Source organism: Podarcis melisellensis (genome assembly GCF_964234715.1).
Source record: "Podarcis melisellensis genome assembly, chromosome: 1".
Taxonomy (NCBI): Eukaryota; Metazoa; Chordata; class Lepidosauria; order Squamata; family Lacertidae; genus Podarcis; species Podarcis melisellensis.
Genome location: NC_138528.1, coordinates 48,671,260 through 48,686,839, shown reverse-complemented (window position 1 = coordinate 48,686,839; position 15,580 = coordinate 48,671,260). Strand labels below are relative to the sequence as shown.

The 15,580-nt window shown below is 44.5% G+C and overlaps 1 protein-coding gene and 1 long non-coding RNA gene across 2 annotated transcripts in view; both read left to right on the top strand.

Annotated features, from left to right (window-relative positions):
* LOC309364833 overlaps positions 1-15,580 on the top strand; it is a 200,706-nt gene that overhangs the window by 106,724 nt on the left and 78,402 nt on the right. The gene's annotated exons all lie outside the window — the stretch shown is intronic.
* Positions 1-15,580, top strand: part of FUT8 (fucosyltransferase 8) — an 82,280-nt gene that overhangs the window by 27,332 nt on the left and 39,368 nt on the right. Inside the window, exons 2-4 of the mRNA XM_081901300.1 lie at positions 6,000-6,413; positions 11,507-11,622; positions 11,722-11,887. Of these exons, the coding sequence (XP_081757426.1) occupies positions 6,211-6,413; positions 11,507-11,622; positions 11,722-11,887 (485 nt within the window). The 5' untranslated portion in view covers positions 6,000-6,210. The remainder of the gene's footprint in view (positions 1-5,999; positions 6,414-11,506; positions 11,623-11,721; positions 11,888-15,580) is intronic.

Sequence of the window (15,580 nt, the reverse complement as noted above, 5' to 3'; positions counted from 1 at the left end):
GAGACACTTCCAGCGAAAACAGTGGGGAGGTGTCAGGACCTCCTATAGGGACACCCACACCTCGCCGGAAACTGTCACGCCGAGAGGCCAGACGACGTGTTTCCGTTAAAGAGCTTTTATGTTGGAAAAGATTCCGAAAGCAGCCACTTTCGGATTCTACTAGTGATTGACGCAGCCATGCTGGAGGGGCTCCGTCACAGGCAGAGGTTTGAAAACCTGATCAAACTCTGAGGGACTTGCATTTTACGCACAAGCAGCTCATCGTCCCATCACAGCAATCCGAAAGTCACCGAAAGCCAGCTTGTGCAGGGAGAAGCATCATGAGCAACCCAGCCGGAACCGGAGGAGCAGGAGCAGCTGGAGGGGGTCCAAGCCTGGAAGAAAGGTACAGGGCGTTGGAGATCCAGTTGGCGCTGCAAACGGCGAGGCTTGAGGAGAGGAGGGCTCAGGATGCAGAAAAGGGAAAGGAGAAAACCACCCCGCTCGCCAGAAAGGTACCAGGATTGGTGCAGAAATTCGGGGGGGATCCCAGGAACTATCATGCCTTTAGAACAGAGATGCAATACGCTCTAAACTTGCAGTTTGATGACTTCCCCGACGAGGAATCGCGAGTGGCTTTTGTGATTGGCCATCTCGAATCCGGGGCGAAAGATTGGGTTAGACCCCTGATGGCAGCGAATAATGAGATCCTAAAGGACACGAGGAAGTTTTTTCGTGCCATGGACCTGATGTTTTCCAGCGATATTGAGCAGGGGGTGGTGCGAAGGCAGTTAATGGCTTGCCAGCAAGGAAGCAGATCTGTCCGTGAGTACTGGACTGAATTTACTATGCTGATTCATAAATTGGGGTGGGACCTATCGGCGGAGCCCATCCAAATGCTTTTCGAAGAGGGGCTTTCTTCAACCGTCAAAGATGAGCTTTCCCGGGGGCCCAGGGCGGAGTCTATGGATCAGTTAACCAAATCTGCGCTGTCCATAGGAGCGCGCCAGGAGGCGAGGGCTTTGGAAAAGCGGGAAGGGAAAGGAGACCGTTGGAGGGAGTTCCGCATTCCAGACATTCCAGAGCCACCTTTCCCGCCGGCAGAGCCGATGGAAGTTGGAACAGCGCGGGCGCGCGCAGTTTCAAATCCCAGTGAAGGGCGGAAGAAGGAGGGAAAGAGCGCCAAGAGATGTTATCTCTGCCAACAGCCAGGGCACTTTGCCAGAGTCTGCCCACAAAGAAAGGAATGGCAAGGGATGGCAGGAGCTGTTGGGGGAAAGGAAGAGGAAGGCAAGGAGCAAGTAAAAGCCAACGCCTGGCTGCCACCGTCGGGGCACAGCAGCCAGGCCAAAGAGCAGTGAAAGTGCCCACGCCGGAACCTCCCAGACCCGCTTTAGTGATAGAGGTGTTACTAGAACTGCCAAACGGACACCCACTAAAGATCAAGGCGCTTTTGGATTCAGGCAGCTCCTGTAATTTCATGAGTAAGGAGTTTGCAGCTGAGCATCAGATACAGACCATCCCTTTAAGTAACCCCTTGCAGGTGACTACGATTGACGGCAGAGAGCTGTTGGGGGGAGAAGTTAGCCAACAGACTGTCCCGATGATAATGAGGGTGGCAAGGCACACCGAACAGATAGCGTTTAATGTGGCCATCCTGGGAGGAGCGCCCATCATTTTGGGGATGAGCTGGCTGGCGCTACACGATCCGCTAGTGGGCTGGCATCAGAGGGTGGTCTCCTTTGGGTCAGCGCATTGCCTAGAACACTGCAAGGAGGGGAAGGTTTCGGGAGGAGACAGAGTCACCCTAGCCGGGATGGAAGTAATGGACAAAGGGAAGGTGCCCCCGCAATACGCAGATCTGAGCAACGTATTCAGCGAAAGGGAAGCAGACAAACTGCCACCGCATAGACCCTTTGACTGTCAAATCAACCTACTCCCTGGGGCCCAACTCCCAGTAGGCAAGCTGTACGCCATGTCAGACAGGGAGATGCAGGAGCTGAGGGAGTTCATTGACAAAAACCTGAAGCGAGGTTTCATCAGAGAGTCCCGAGCGGTGGGGGGCAGCCCAGTGTTTTTTGTGGACAAAAAGAACACAGACAAACCGAGACTGGTGTGTGACTTTAGGGCCCTCAATGCAGTGTCGGAGCCCCTGGCTTTCCCTATGCCCCGAATTGATGACATTTTGACCAGAGTAAGGAAGGGAAAGATTTTTACAAAGCTGGACCTGCGGGGGGCGTACAATCTGATACGCATAAGGAAGGGAGATGAATGGAAGACCACCATGTTTACCCCTTTGGGAGCCTTTGAATACCTCGTTATGCCCTTCGGTCTACAAGGGGGCTCCGCGTGTTTTCAAGCTTTTATAAACCACGTTCTGGGACCTTTGCTCTACAAGAATTGTGTGGCCTTTTTAGACGACGTGTTGGTGTATTCGGAAGATGAGGAACAGCATGTGAGGGACGTTCGAGAAGTGTTGGGCAGGCTGCAAGCCAACCAGCTGTGGGTGAAACTGGAGAAGTGCCAGTTTCATACCAAGGAGGTGGAATTCCTGGGGTACCGCTTGTCAGACAAGGGATTGGCCATGGATCCAGGCAAGGTCCAAGCGGTACTGGAATGGAAGACACCGAAGACCAAGAAGGACGTGCAAAGATTCTTGGGGTTTGGGAACTTTTATCGGAAGTTCATCAAGAACTTTGCCCACTTGACGGCGCCCATCACCGACTGCCTCAGCAGCAAGAAGAAATTTGTTTGGACGGTAGAGGCGGATCGAGCCTTTGAAGAACTGAAAAGGGCTTTCGCCTCGGAAGAACAACTTCTGCATGTGGATTTACGAAAACCCATGAGAGTGGAAACCGATGCATCCGACCGGGCGGTAGGGGCGGTCCTTCTTCAACCGGGGAGGAGTGCGTCGGAGTGGAGACCGTGTGCCTTCTTCTCGCGGAAGCTGAATAAATCCGAGAGGAATTACACGGTGTATGACAGGGAACTACTTGCCATTCACGAAGCATTCCGGAGGTGGAGACATTTATTAATTGGGGCACAACACAAGGTGCAAGTGTGCACCGACCACAAGAATTTAGAGTATTGGAGAACAGCTCGAGTGCTCAACCAACGACAAGTGAGATGGGCACAGGAATTCTCCAAATTCAACTTTGAAATTTGTTATGTGCCAGGCCCAGAAAACGTCAGGGCGGACGCGCTCTCACGCAAACCAGAGTATTGGGAAGGGGAGGGGGTGATCGAAGAGAGACATGTCATCCCTGAGGACCGCTGGGTGTGTGGGGCGGCGCTGGTGGGGCAACGAGAACTGGTAGAGGAAACGGAAAATGATGAATATGCCCAGGATAAGCTCAGAGGTCTCAGGGGGGAGGGCGAGAGTCCCGGAGGTTTTGAGGAAAGAAATGGGGCATTGTATTACAAAGGGGCACTGTATATACCCGAAGGTGAATTGAGGGGGAGAGTACTCAAGCAGTTGCATGATAGCCCCACGGCGGGACATTTTGGACAACACAAGACCATGTGGTTGGTTACCAGGGAATTTTGGTGGCCTAAGGTGAGGGAAGATGTAAGGGAGTATGTAAGAGGGTGTGACCAATGTCAGCGAGCCAAAGGGGAAAGAAGGGCGCCGGCAGGGTTATTAGAACCATTACCCACACCAGAACGGCCTTGGGAAGCGATATCAATAGATTTTATGACGGATCTGCCAAAGTCCAAGGGGAAAACAGCCATCATGGTAGTAGTAGACCTGTTAACTAAGATGTGCCACTTTGTAGCATGCTCACATGCAGTCACAGCGGAAGAAACAGCGAAGTTGTTTGTAGAACACATCTTTAGGTTGCACGGGGCTCCCTTGAGGGTGATCTCAGATCGCGGCAAACAATTTACTTCCAGGTTCTGGAGGAAGCTCATGAGCTTGCTGCACGTGGAAGTCAATTTTTCAACTGCCCGGCACCCTGAAACCAACGGGCAGGCGGAAAGAGCAAATGGCATTCTTCAACAATATCTGAGGTGTTATGTCAATGACAGAGAGAACGATTGGGTCGAAAAGTTGGCGTTGGCAGAATTTGCCTACAATAATGCGGAGAATGTGTCCACAGGGATGAGTCCCTTTTTGGCTAATTACGGGTGTCACCCCAGGGCATTTCCAGGGGAAGGAGGGGAGAGATGGAGCGTCCCAGCGGCTGAACATTTTGTAGAAGAGATGGAAGCGATCCATCATCAGCTCCAGCTCAACTTAGAAAGGGCTAAGGCACAATATAAGAAGCAGGCAGACAAGAACAGAAGGGAAGGTGAAACCATAAGGGTGGGGGATCAAGTGTGGTTGTCAACCCAAGGGTTGCCGTTCAAAGGGGGTTGTAAGAAATTGAGGCCCAGAAGATTGGGACCCTTTGAGGTCATTCAGCAGGTCAACCCGGTAGCTTTCAAACTCCGATTACCCAACCACATGAAATTGCACCCAGTGTTCCACAGGTCGTTACTGTCACCATACAGGGGGGGACGTGAAGGGGAGTACGTCAGGGGACCAGCCTTGGAAGAGAGGGAACGCCGCAACCATGTAGCGGAAATCCTCGATTCCAGGTGGAAGGGAAATCAGGTGGAGTATTTGGTGGCGTGGGAAGGGGAACCGGAGTCAGAAAACACCTGGGTAAGTGCAGAGGAAGTCAATGACGAGGTTTTAACAGAAACGTTCCACCAAAGGTTCCCGAGGAAACCTCAGCCGATAGCAAGGTTTAGGAGGGAGTATTTCGGCACCACCGATGAGGAAGAGGAAATGGAAGGGTTCGCGGAGTCGGAGTTGGAAGAGGGAGTGGACTCCGATGACGAAGATTACCGAGAGAGTAGGAACAGCAACAAGTGGAGGGAAGTGTTCGCGACGTCGGAAGATGAGGGAGGTTCTTTCAGGGGTTTTACCTCCTCACCGCCAGTAGGGGAGGAGACGGGAGGGGGTGAAGGGGGCCCTGGAGGGGAGGTGGATGTCAGGGAACTGCCATCTAAAGCGCCGGGGGCGCAAAGGCTCACTGAGGTTGAGAGAGGAGTAGCAGCGGAAGAGGGAACCAGTAGAGGGCGAGCAAGAACTCCAAGGGAAAGTGAGTCGGAGGGATGGCTCAGAGACACTTCCAGCGAAAACAGTGGGGAGGTCTCAGGACCTCCTATAGGGACACCCACACCTCGCCGGAAACTGTCACGCCGAGAGGCCAGACGACGTGTTTCCGTTAAAGAGCTTTTATGTTGGAAAAGATTCCGAAAGCAGCCACTTTCGGATTCTACTAGTGATTGACGCAGCCATGCTGGAGGGGCTCCGTCACAGGCAGAGGTTTGAAAACCTGATCAAACTCTGAGGGACTTGCATTTTACGCACAAGCAGCTCATCGTCCCATCACATCACCTTTATCTTGCTCTTTTACCCTGATTTTTACAAGGGCTCTTCTGCAATAAGATGATGTTATTGACTTGGTTCATTTTCAAAATAAACTATGGTTTAATGTGAATGAGGACAAACTGTGGCTTCTGTTTATGAATGGTTTGGAGTGAAGCAAGCCCCTAGCCTCAGTTCAAATGCCTCAAAAAGCCAATGCATGGCTTCTTTTGTTAGCAGCATGGCAGAAGCAAGGCATCAAGACCAGTATAAGAGAACTTAAACTTCTGAAGTTGCTAGTAAGTTTGCTCAAAGAGAAGAAAATATATTATGTGTTATAAGTACTATCCATTCCACTTACAAGTGTATTGTCTTGCAAGAAAGAATAAATTCAAATCTGCTGCATAAGGTCTCTTACGATTTAGTTGCAGTTTTCTAAAGTTCAAAACAGCACTGTGTAAATAAATGTGCTACTTTTTAGTGTTTTTTGTCATTTCTATACATGCAGTTGCTTAGAGACTATTCCTTTGCAAGTTGCTGAAACATTATAATGCTATTAACTGACTTGAAATTCAACACCAACTCATTTAAGCTTTACTTCAATATATGTTACTAGGTTTAAATCACAAAATGTAACTTCATTTTGTTTCTTTTCCCACAGACTATAAAAACAAAACATCTGTGACATTAGAACTTGGATTGTGCATCTTCAGTGATAATTGTTTTAAAGTTTTACTGTTGGAGAAATGCTGTGAGAAGCACAATGTGGTGAATCAAAGACACAGAAGCCTTGGAATCTTTGTACTGATTGAGGAGTTACAATGTTTGCTTTGTGAACAAAAACTATTTGGTAGTGGATAGAACTTCTGAAAATGCGGCCATGGACTGGCTCCTGGCGTTGGATTATGCTCATCCTTTTTGCTTGGGGGACCTTGCTGTTTTACATAGGCGGACACTTAGTACGAGACAATGAACACCCAGACCATTCTAGTCGTGAACTATCAAAGATATTAGCAAAACTTGAACGATTAAAACAGCAAAATGAAGACTTACGACGAATGGCAGAGTCTCTCAGGTAAGTTGATAAAAACTTTCTCAATGTTGGTATACTGTACTGAAGTTGCATTTTCTCTGTGCTAATGTAAAGGACAAAATACTTTTTGGTCCTGGCATGTGTCTTTTCTGAGGTTGAAGGAGACATCAGGGTGCTATGTTTGTGTGGTGGTATAGTAGTTGGCTGTTTGTACTATATTTGTGGAAGCTGATGGTGAAAGTTTGGGGATAGTGCAAATTTAATGTTCCTTTTAAGATCCAGTAATCTCAGGTAAAAACTGTAACCCATAATTCTAACTTTCTCCAGCACTTAGGGCCAGGCCCATGGAGAGGAGGGGCACAGCTGGGTACACTTGCATTGGGCCTTGGAGGGCTAAGCACTGGCTACTTTTTTGCTTGAGTTTATAACTTTATTCTAACAAGAGTCCTGCCTGGGCTTCAGATAAGCTCTGAATAGGCATCCTTGGGGCTTTATCTCCCTCTAATCAACAATTTATGATATTCTGTATTCCCCAGCATACTTGCTTACCTTCCTTTTACTTGAAGAAATAGTTCTGTTAGATTATCTTCCAGTTATTATGGCTTGGAGACTCAGTACAGGTTTTTGCCCCCACCCCAGCTTAACGTTTGAATCATCCTGAGCGATACTGATTTTTCAGTACCAAGGTCCTTTCCTTAAGCCAGTACAGAAGGGTAAGAGATTGGGATATAAGAGACACCTGGTTTTATTCCCCATACCTGCTAGATACAAATGTTGGACTCTTTAGAAGTAGGAAATGCCATGTTTAGTAGTCATTGTCTCATGGTCATGTACTTGGCTAACATATGGAACAGAAAGGGTAGTAATAAATAACTTTTTTACTCTGCCTACTTAGTCCATCAGGACCTGTAAAAGAACCAGAACATGTTAATAAATGGAATTGAATGGGGGGGGGGGGAGAGGGGCTACGCCATGCCATCTTTTCCATCCATTAGTCTGTTCAAAGTCCTTCCCTGTTTGTTTGCAGCTGCTTTCACTGGTAACAGAAAAGCCATAGAGCTGTACATAACATGTACCTCAGCCCTAATATCTTAGACGTGATGGGGGACAGGAATAGAGATGTAAAGTGTGTGTGTGTGTTCGTAGTTTCTGTTTTCCCCCAAGAATGCTTTTAATTCAGTGGGGCACCACTGAAGGAAATGTGAAAAACTTTTTGTAATTAGTAATTTATTTATTTTTATAAAAAAGGAAAGCTATTCTCCACTCCATATGTGGTGGGAATACGTTATGTAAGACAATGCCATATAGCATTAGAGAATGACGGTTCCTATGTATATACTTCAGACCTAATGCACCACTCAGATCTAAGATTCATTTCTGCAGAGGGTACTGCCATCTTCATGAGAGTGCCAAACTAGGTGTTCATTGCTTGGGGCTAGGGCGACATTTGATTTAATTTGGAACTGCTTAAAAGCAAGTAGCTCTGTACATTTTATAAATATGTAAAATATTAGTTACGAATGATGTTTTTATGAATCTAAAGCAATAATGTTGTTTGGCTTTGATAAGAAAGTCAAATCTAAAAGGCTCCCCCCCCCATAAAGAGTGAAAAGTGATATATTTTCATAGCTTTAAAATTTATGGAAATCTTGTATCTCTATGCAGAGAAGGAATAAAGTTTTTCTTTAAGTGCTTACAAAAGAGACAAATTAATTTAACATTTCTGTACTAGCCACTACCCAGTGATATTTTTCCACATGAAGAAACACTCTTTAATTCAAGAGTAGCTTTCTGCATAACACACGTAATCTGTACAAGATTTTAGAAAATCAGGATAATTATAGAGAAAGTTCTGCATGCAAATGTTTCATGCCACTAATTTGGCATATAGCTTTTACATGACTAGCTTGCACAAGCAGTAGTTTTTCCTCTGCCATTTAGCTTTCTGCATTGTGCCCATTATATGTTAAATCTAGTATTACATTTAGATATTTTTACAATATGATCGAAAAGATCATGCTTTTAAATATGTATTCTCTTGATTTTAATGCTTGTGGCTTCATTTTATTGCATTTTATCCTGTCCTTTCTCCAAGGAGTTCAGAGCAGTATTCTTCCCCTCCTTCAGGTTATCTTTAAACAATACTATGAGCTGGTTTTCCTGAGCATCAAGCATATCAACCCAAGACGCGCTAATACCCAAGGAACGTAGAGATATTGCCTATTTAAACAATCAAATGCTTTGACTGTGTTCAGCATCAGAAGAACAGTAGGTTCTGGATGTGATTGACTCCAAAAATTGTATTGAGAACCCTTGTATAATAGGGAAGGCCTGTGGATCTTTGCCTTATGAATCCATAGTTGGGTAAAATTTTTGAAAGCCTACTGGCCAATATGCCTGTAAATAATTAAGCATCCACATTAATCAATGAAATAGTTTAAGGAATTTGGCCTCTATTCTGTATGTCAATAAACAATTTCAGAAGGGAAGGCTAATGAATCTGCTGGGACCAGAATCATTGTGGAGCTTCATATTTTTTATCCCATTTTGGATTTCTGCTAGGGTAAAAGATTGATCTAATGAATCCTGGTGAGTCTGGTTAAATCTTGGAATTATCTTTTTTCCCTAGCAGTTTTTTGAAGATTTGGGAATCCAATGGTTCAATGTCATAGAGTTTTGTATATATATATTTTTAATTCCTCCAAAATTTCTTTTTGTCTATGGGTCCCCCCCACACACACTTTTCGCCTTTTAACAGTGCATTACTCATTTTGCTCGCTATATGTACTTGTTTCACCAGGAGGGCAGAATTTTTGTTGTTGGATTCCTAATAATATGGCTTTATCTTCTGAAGGGAATAAGTACCTGTGGGATTTCTAGAGATCTAGGTTCTGCTCTTTTTAAAAAAAGTTTTCTGTACACTCTGGTTGTGAATGTGATCTGTGCCCACAGCGTTTGCAGCCTGAAGCACTGCATCTGCGCACATGCGTGATGCGATTTGTCGCTTCTGCGCATGCGCGAGTGTCAAAACTTGGAAGTAACCCGCTCTGGTACTTACGGGTTTAGCACAGTCCACAACCTGAAAACGCGCAACCCACAGCATTCGTAACCCGAGGTATGACTGTACCATTAAACTTAAAAAAATCAGGAATCTCTTTAAGGCAGAGGTTTTCAACATTTTTTGAGCCATGGCTCCCTTGACCAACTACATTCTTTCTGGTGCTCCCCTGTGGGGAAATGTGCTCTGAGCCCCAGCAGCTCAGTTATGCAAGCCTTTGGGAGGCAGAGACACAAGAGGGCATCAGAGGAGGGAAGGAAGGAAAGAGGGATGGAGACCAGTTTTGCCTGCAGCACCCTTGACAATTATTCAAGGCACCCCAGGGTTCCATGGCACACTGGTTGAAAATCTCTGCTTGAAGAAGTTTCTCTCTAGTAAATACACACACACATACACACACACATAAACACACATCCAGGGGTCTAATTTCCCACAGAAGGTTTTAGGTCTGTGCACTCCCCATTGAATTCTGGTGATAACAGGGTATGGTCTGAGATATTAAGAAGACCAATCTCGTGAGTTACGAACCTGAGAGTCAAGGCCTTCTGTGATTAATAAATAATCCAATCTGGCATAATTTTTGTATCTTGCTGACATATGTGTATAGTTTCTTAGTTCTGGATTGGCTATGTGCAAAGCATCAAAGTACAGTGCTGCCCTGCAAGACGAATGCCTTGCAAGATGAAAAACCCGTTAGACGAAAGGGTTTTCCGTTTTTCGATGCGCTTCGCAAGACAAATTTCCCTATGGTCTTGTGATTTTTTTCCGCTCCCCCCTTTTTTCTAAGCCGCTAATAGCCTTTAAGCCGCTAAGCCTTTAGTAGCCGCTAAGCCGCTAATAGCGCTAATCCGCCAAGCCGCTAATAGGGTTGCTTCGCAAGACGAAAAAACCGCTAGACGAAGAGACTCGCGGAATGGATTATTTTCGTCTTGCGAGGCACCACTGTAATTATGCTTATGTAATATGTAGGATATTTTTAAAAAGACTGTTTACATGGGTTTTGTGATAGGTGAGATGTTCTGCTTTTATCAAAATACAAGATTGAATACAAGATTTAAATTACTATCTATCACCGCTTCACCTCAGTGTGTAAATGAGTGCAGCAGCAATGTAAAAAGTTTCATCCAGAAATCGTTCTTGTTGGGTATTACGCACATAAATAGAGCATAATATCAGCCAAGAGTTAGCCAACAGACTTTGAGGAAGATAAATCTTACATTCGGGTCACTTAGTATATCTTTTAATTGAAAATCAATTATGGGAGAAATCCAGATTCCTGACTCCCTACTTTTGGAAGTACCTTGTGAGATGTACAATGTCCACCTCTACTTTTGAGGAAGGATTTTGCATCAGTATTGTATTTCTTTTTTTAAAAAAACACACGAAAAACTTGTGAAGGAAAAAAAAAGGTCTGGGGTATCTCGCTTTAAAGCAGACCTTACCCATATTCTTCTTTTGGTTGGTGCACCCAGGCAATTCCAAGTTACAGCAGTTAACTGTGGCAGTATAAGGTTAATTTAAAATTGTACAGCATATACCAGGCAACAGATCTGCAGTCATGGGAAAAAGAAAGTGCACCCTATTTGAATTTTGTGTTTCACATATGAAGACATAATAGCAATAATCTGTTCCTTAGTAGGTCTTAAAATTAGGGAAATACAACCTCAGATGAACAACAACACATAACATACTACACTGTGTCATGATTTATTTAACAACCAACCTTCCGAACAGAATAATCTCTACACCTATGATTGAGAGCAGAATAGTCCCATCTCTTCCTTCCTGAGCCAAATGCTCATAAGCAGAAATTGGGGTTGTTACTCAACTAAGTTTCACTCAGAGCAGACCCACTAAAATTAATAAACATGACTAAGTTAGGCTCATTAATTTCAGTGGGTTTACTCTGAGTATAACATAGGTTTTTTATATTTTTGTTTAAGTTTTGTAACAAAAGACAAAGCCACTCACAACACAAAACTACACATTTTTTCTAGTCCATTATCAAGAATATCCTTTCAAAAAGCATGTAACACTAATCAAACTTATTTGATGCATTCTTTCAATTTTGCTGTAGGATACCAGAAGGTCCTATTGATCAGGGCCCTGCTGCAGGAAGAGTTCATGCTTTAGAAGAACAGCTAATAAAGGCCAAAGAACAGATAGAAAACTATAAGCAACAAACAGGAGATGGTTTGTATATAACTATTTTGTTCATAATTCTACAAATGCATTTTCTGTCTAGAGGAAAACTAATGTTGACAATTCTGTACATTTTCCTTTTTTTTTTAGTGGGCTTAGGAAAAGATCATGAAATATTGAGGAGGCGGATTGAAAATGGAGCCAAGGAGCTATGGTTTTTTCTCCAGAGCGAATTGAAGAAACTTAAAATATTGGAAGGAAGTGAACTCCAAAGGCATATTGATGAACTTGTATCTGACTTGGGTAATCATGAAAGGTACTAATAACAACTACTGCTGAGTTTTGCTGTGCTATTATTATTTAATTTGTATACCACCCTTCATCCATAGATCTCAGGAATCTGAAGATAGCAGGAGGTGCCAGACCGACTGGTCTCCCTTGGAGCTGGTTCCCTCTGGTTGGCTGGCTGTCTTCCCTTTTGGCTCCCTTTCTCCTCTTCATTCCTGCTGATGGCCTTGGCATCTTGCAATAACTGTGATGTACCCTCTCTCTTTCCGTGTGCTGCTCTGGTTTGCCAGAAGCAGCTTAGTCATGCTGGCCACATGACCCGGAAGCTGTACGCCGGCTCCCTCGGCCAATAAAGCGAGATGAGCGCCGCAACCCCAGAGGGGTCCATTTACCTTTTACCCTCTCTCTGCTCTGGCTGCTTTGCGTGATTCACCTCAGCCAGCTGTCAGGCACTTAACTGCCCAGCGCCTTCTTTTCCTCCTTGTGCCCCACTTTCCTTGCTTAGTTGACCAGCTGCTTTTTCACCTTGGCTGCCCCTGCTCCTTTGACCATATGCCCATCTTTACCCCTATCCCTGGAATCTCCAAGGCTGCGTGCTCCTTTGCCCACAAACCCATTTCCATTCCGCCACTCCAGAGATCTCCAAGGCTGCCCACTCCTTCCCTCGTATGCCCCATCTCCACCGCACCACCCCCAAGATCTCCAAGGCTGTCTGCTCCTTCTCTCATTTGCCCCATCTCTACCCTCGACCTGCAGATCTCCATAGCTGCTCTTCTCCCCACCACCACACGCAATCTTAAAGTCCACCTTTCATGTTTTAGACATTGTGATATATCACTATATTGCAATGTTTAGCTGGTGATATATCACGATGTTGAAAATCAGATATCACCGATGTTGAAAATCAGATGTTGCCCAGCCCTAGTGGTTAACATTGTCCTTCACAGGCAACATGGAAATTGACTGTAGACACTCAGTGGGTTTCATAGTAGAAGCAGGTTGGCTCAAGGGTACTCGCTGTGAATTATACCCCACGGATGTAGATGGGTCCCTTGAACAATGAAATCAGATTTTTGGGAGGTACAGGGGGCTTCAGTGGGAAGGAGAAGGCAAGTGTCCTGTGTGATTGTCTGGAGGCAGTTGGAGGATGGATGGCAGCTAACGGATTGAAGTTGAATCCTCACAAAACAGAAGTGCTGTTTCTGCGGGATGTGGGTGGGGTTGGTGTGGGGGAATACCTGGTCCTGAATGAAGTAACTGTGCCCCTGAAGGACTAGGTGCACAGCCTGGGAGCCATCTTGGATTCACACCTGTCGATAAAGGTGCAGGTTAATTCTGTGTCCAGGGTGACTGTCTACCAGCTCCATCTGGTATGCTGGCTGAGACCCTACCAGCCTGCTCAGTCTTGCCAGAGTGGTACATGCCCTGGTTAAGTCTTAATTGGACTGCACTTCAATGTGCTTAGTGTGGGGCTACCTTTGAAGGTGACTTGGAAACTACAACTAATCAACAAGACTGGTGACAGGGAGCAGCCGCCGGGATTGTATAAAATCAGTCCTGAAATAGCTACATTGGCTCCCATTAAGAGCACAATACAAAGTGTTGGTGCTGACCTTTAAAGACCTATATAGCCTTGCCCCTGTATACCTGAAGGACCATCTCCACCCCCATCATTCAGCTCGGACACTGAGATCCAGCACCAAAGGCCTTCACTGTGAGAAGTGAAGTTACAGAGAACCAGGCAGAGGGGCCTTCTTGGTAGTGGTGCCCACCTCAGATATGAATGAGATAAGTATACAACCTTTAGGAGACATCTGAAGGCAGCCCTGTATAGGGAAGTTTTTTAAATATATATATATATGCTGGAAGCTGCCCAGAGTGGCTAGGGCAATCCAGTGATATGGGTGGGGTACAAATATTATTATTATTTATTTATTATTATTTTATTAAGTGTCCTCTGCAAGCAGGATACTGCTTGCTCTTGTTAGGATTCAAGTCATTGTTTCAGACCTTTAGTTGACAGCACCCAGGTTTTTCTGTATGTGTGACACAAAACTTTCTCAAACCCTTTCTACAAAAGTCATACTATAAAATACCATATTGCCAGCCATGAATGCAGAAACTCTAAATGTAAAAAATAAAGAGAAACTAGAGCATAAAGTTGTGATGGTGCCTCTTCTTTGTTTCAGCATCTATTTTTAAAAGTATTGCCCCATGTAGTGTCTTCGTCACTACTACTATTATTATTATTACTACCTGCCCTTCACCAGTAAGCCCTAGGGCAAATGTTTGTAATCAGAAGCATCCAAACCATTAGCTGATTTTAAGAACCAAGGTATGGGATTAAATAGAGCTAAACTCTGAATTAAGGGAGCAGTTCTAAACTGTCTGAGAGGGCATCTGGGGCATTCTTGGATATTTGTGACTTTCTCTCTCAGCCTATGGGAGGGATGCCCCCTGAGGCCCCTGTGCGGTGATGAAAAGCTCTGCTGCCATTGCTCCTTCACTGTTGATGTTCCAGGTAGGAGAACGAAAGTGGCATGTTGGAAGGCTGTTATGGGGGAACACTGGATCCTTGGGATCTAAAGTCCTCTTGTTCCCTCAGCATTCCCCTGACAAGCAAGGGAAACCTCACAGCCCTGTAGTTTTGCAATGGGAGGTAAAAAAATTTCAAAGCAAAATGGAGGAGAAAATAGATACTCTCCCACCTTCTGCCCTTGCCAGTGCAAGTCTTGCAAATATGTGATTTTGTCTTTAGGTATGATCCATGGGACATAACCGCCACATAAGTTGCAGGCTTACTATAGTGGGTGTTTAGGATTGTGTTTTAGCATACCATTCTGTACTGCAAAGTTCAGTAAATGTCTGTTGAGGACTATTGTCATCCCTCCAAGCAGTGTGCCTCCATAGACGATGGAGAGATACGTTTTCATTGTGAGCTCCTCGACTGAGGCATTGTCCACCAGACCAGTTTGTTGTTGTTGTTGTTGTTGTTGTTGTTGTTATGAAGGGGTTACTATAGGGATGCATTTATTTTTTGAATATATGGGCTTTGCTTAGAATCTTGCATATTAGATGTCTTAATCAGCCATGACTCTGAAGGTCATACTCCTTTTTTTTGGAACCACATGTTCCTCAACTTTGTATGTTTCCTCTAATATTGGTGGCTTGGGCACCTATATTTTCATTTAGCAATCTTTATATATATGACTGGTTCTGGAACATAGAGAGAATAATAGAAAATGATATTTGCAATTAAACTTGAGAACTTAATTTCACATAACAAAAATTTTGGTAGCCTCATGAGACTACACTAAGGAATTTCCTCTTTGGCCTGTTAAAAGTTATACAAAATAAAGCTATATAATTTGTTGCCTTATACTAAATTGATTTCTTTGGATATGTTTACTGTTAAAGAGGTGGTCTGTCTGGGTGTATATTTCATCATGAGAATAACTGCCAAGGTGCAAAAATCTCATAAGCTATAAAACCAAATCTAAGTCGGCTGTAATACTGAAAATGATATATTTTTTGCCAGTCTTGCGTTCTAACTGGATTAATTTGTTTACCTGAATGTTCAGTAACTGTACACTTACCTTGACAACAAGAACATATTAAATTTGCCTGATCTAGATCTGGCATTAAAGTTAATAGCATGTGGATCATTATTTACAACCCTGGTCATTTCTGTAAAGCTGATACTTCTATGATGTTTTGCAGA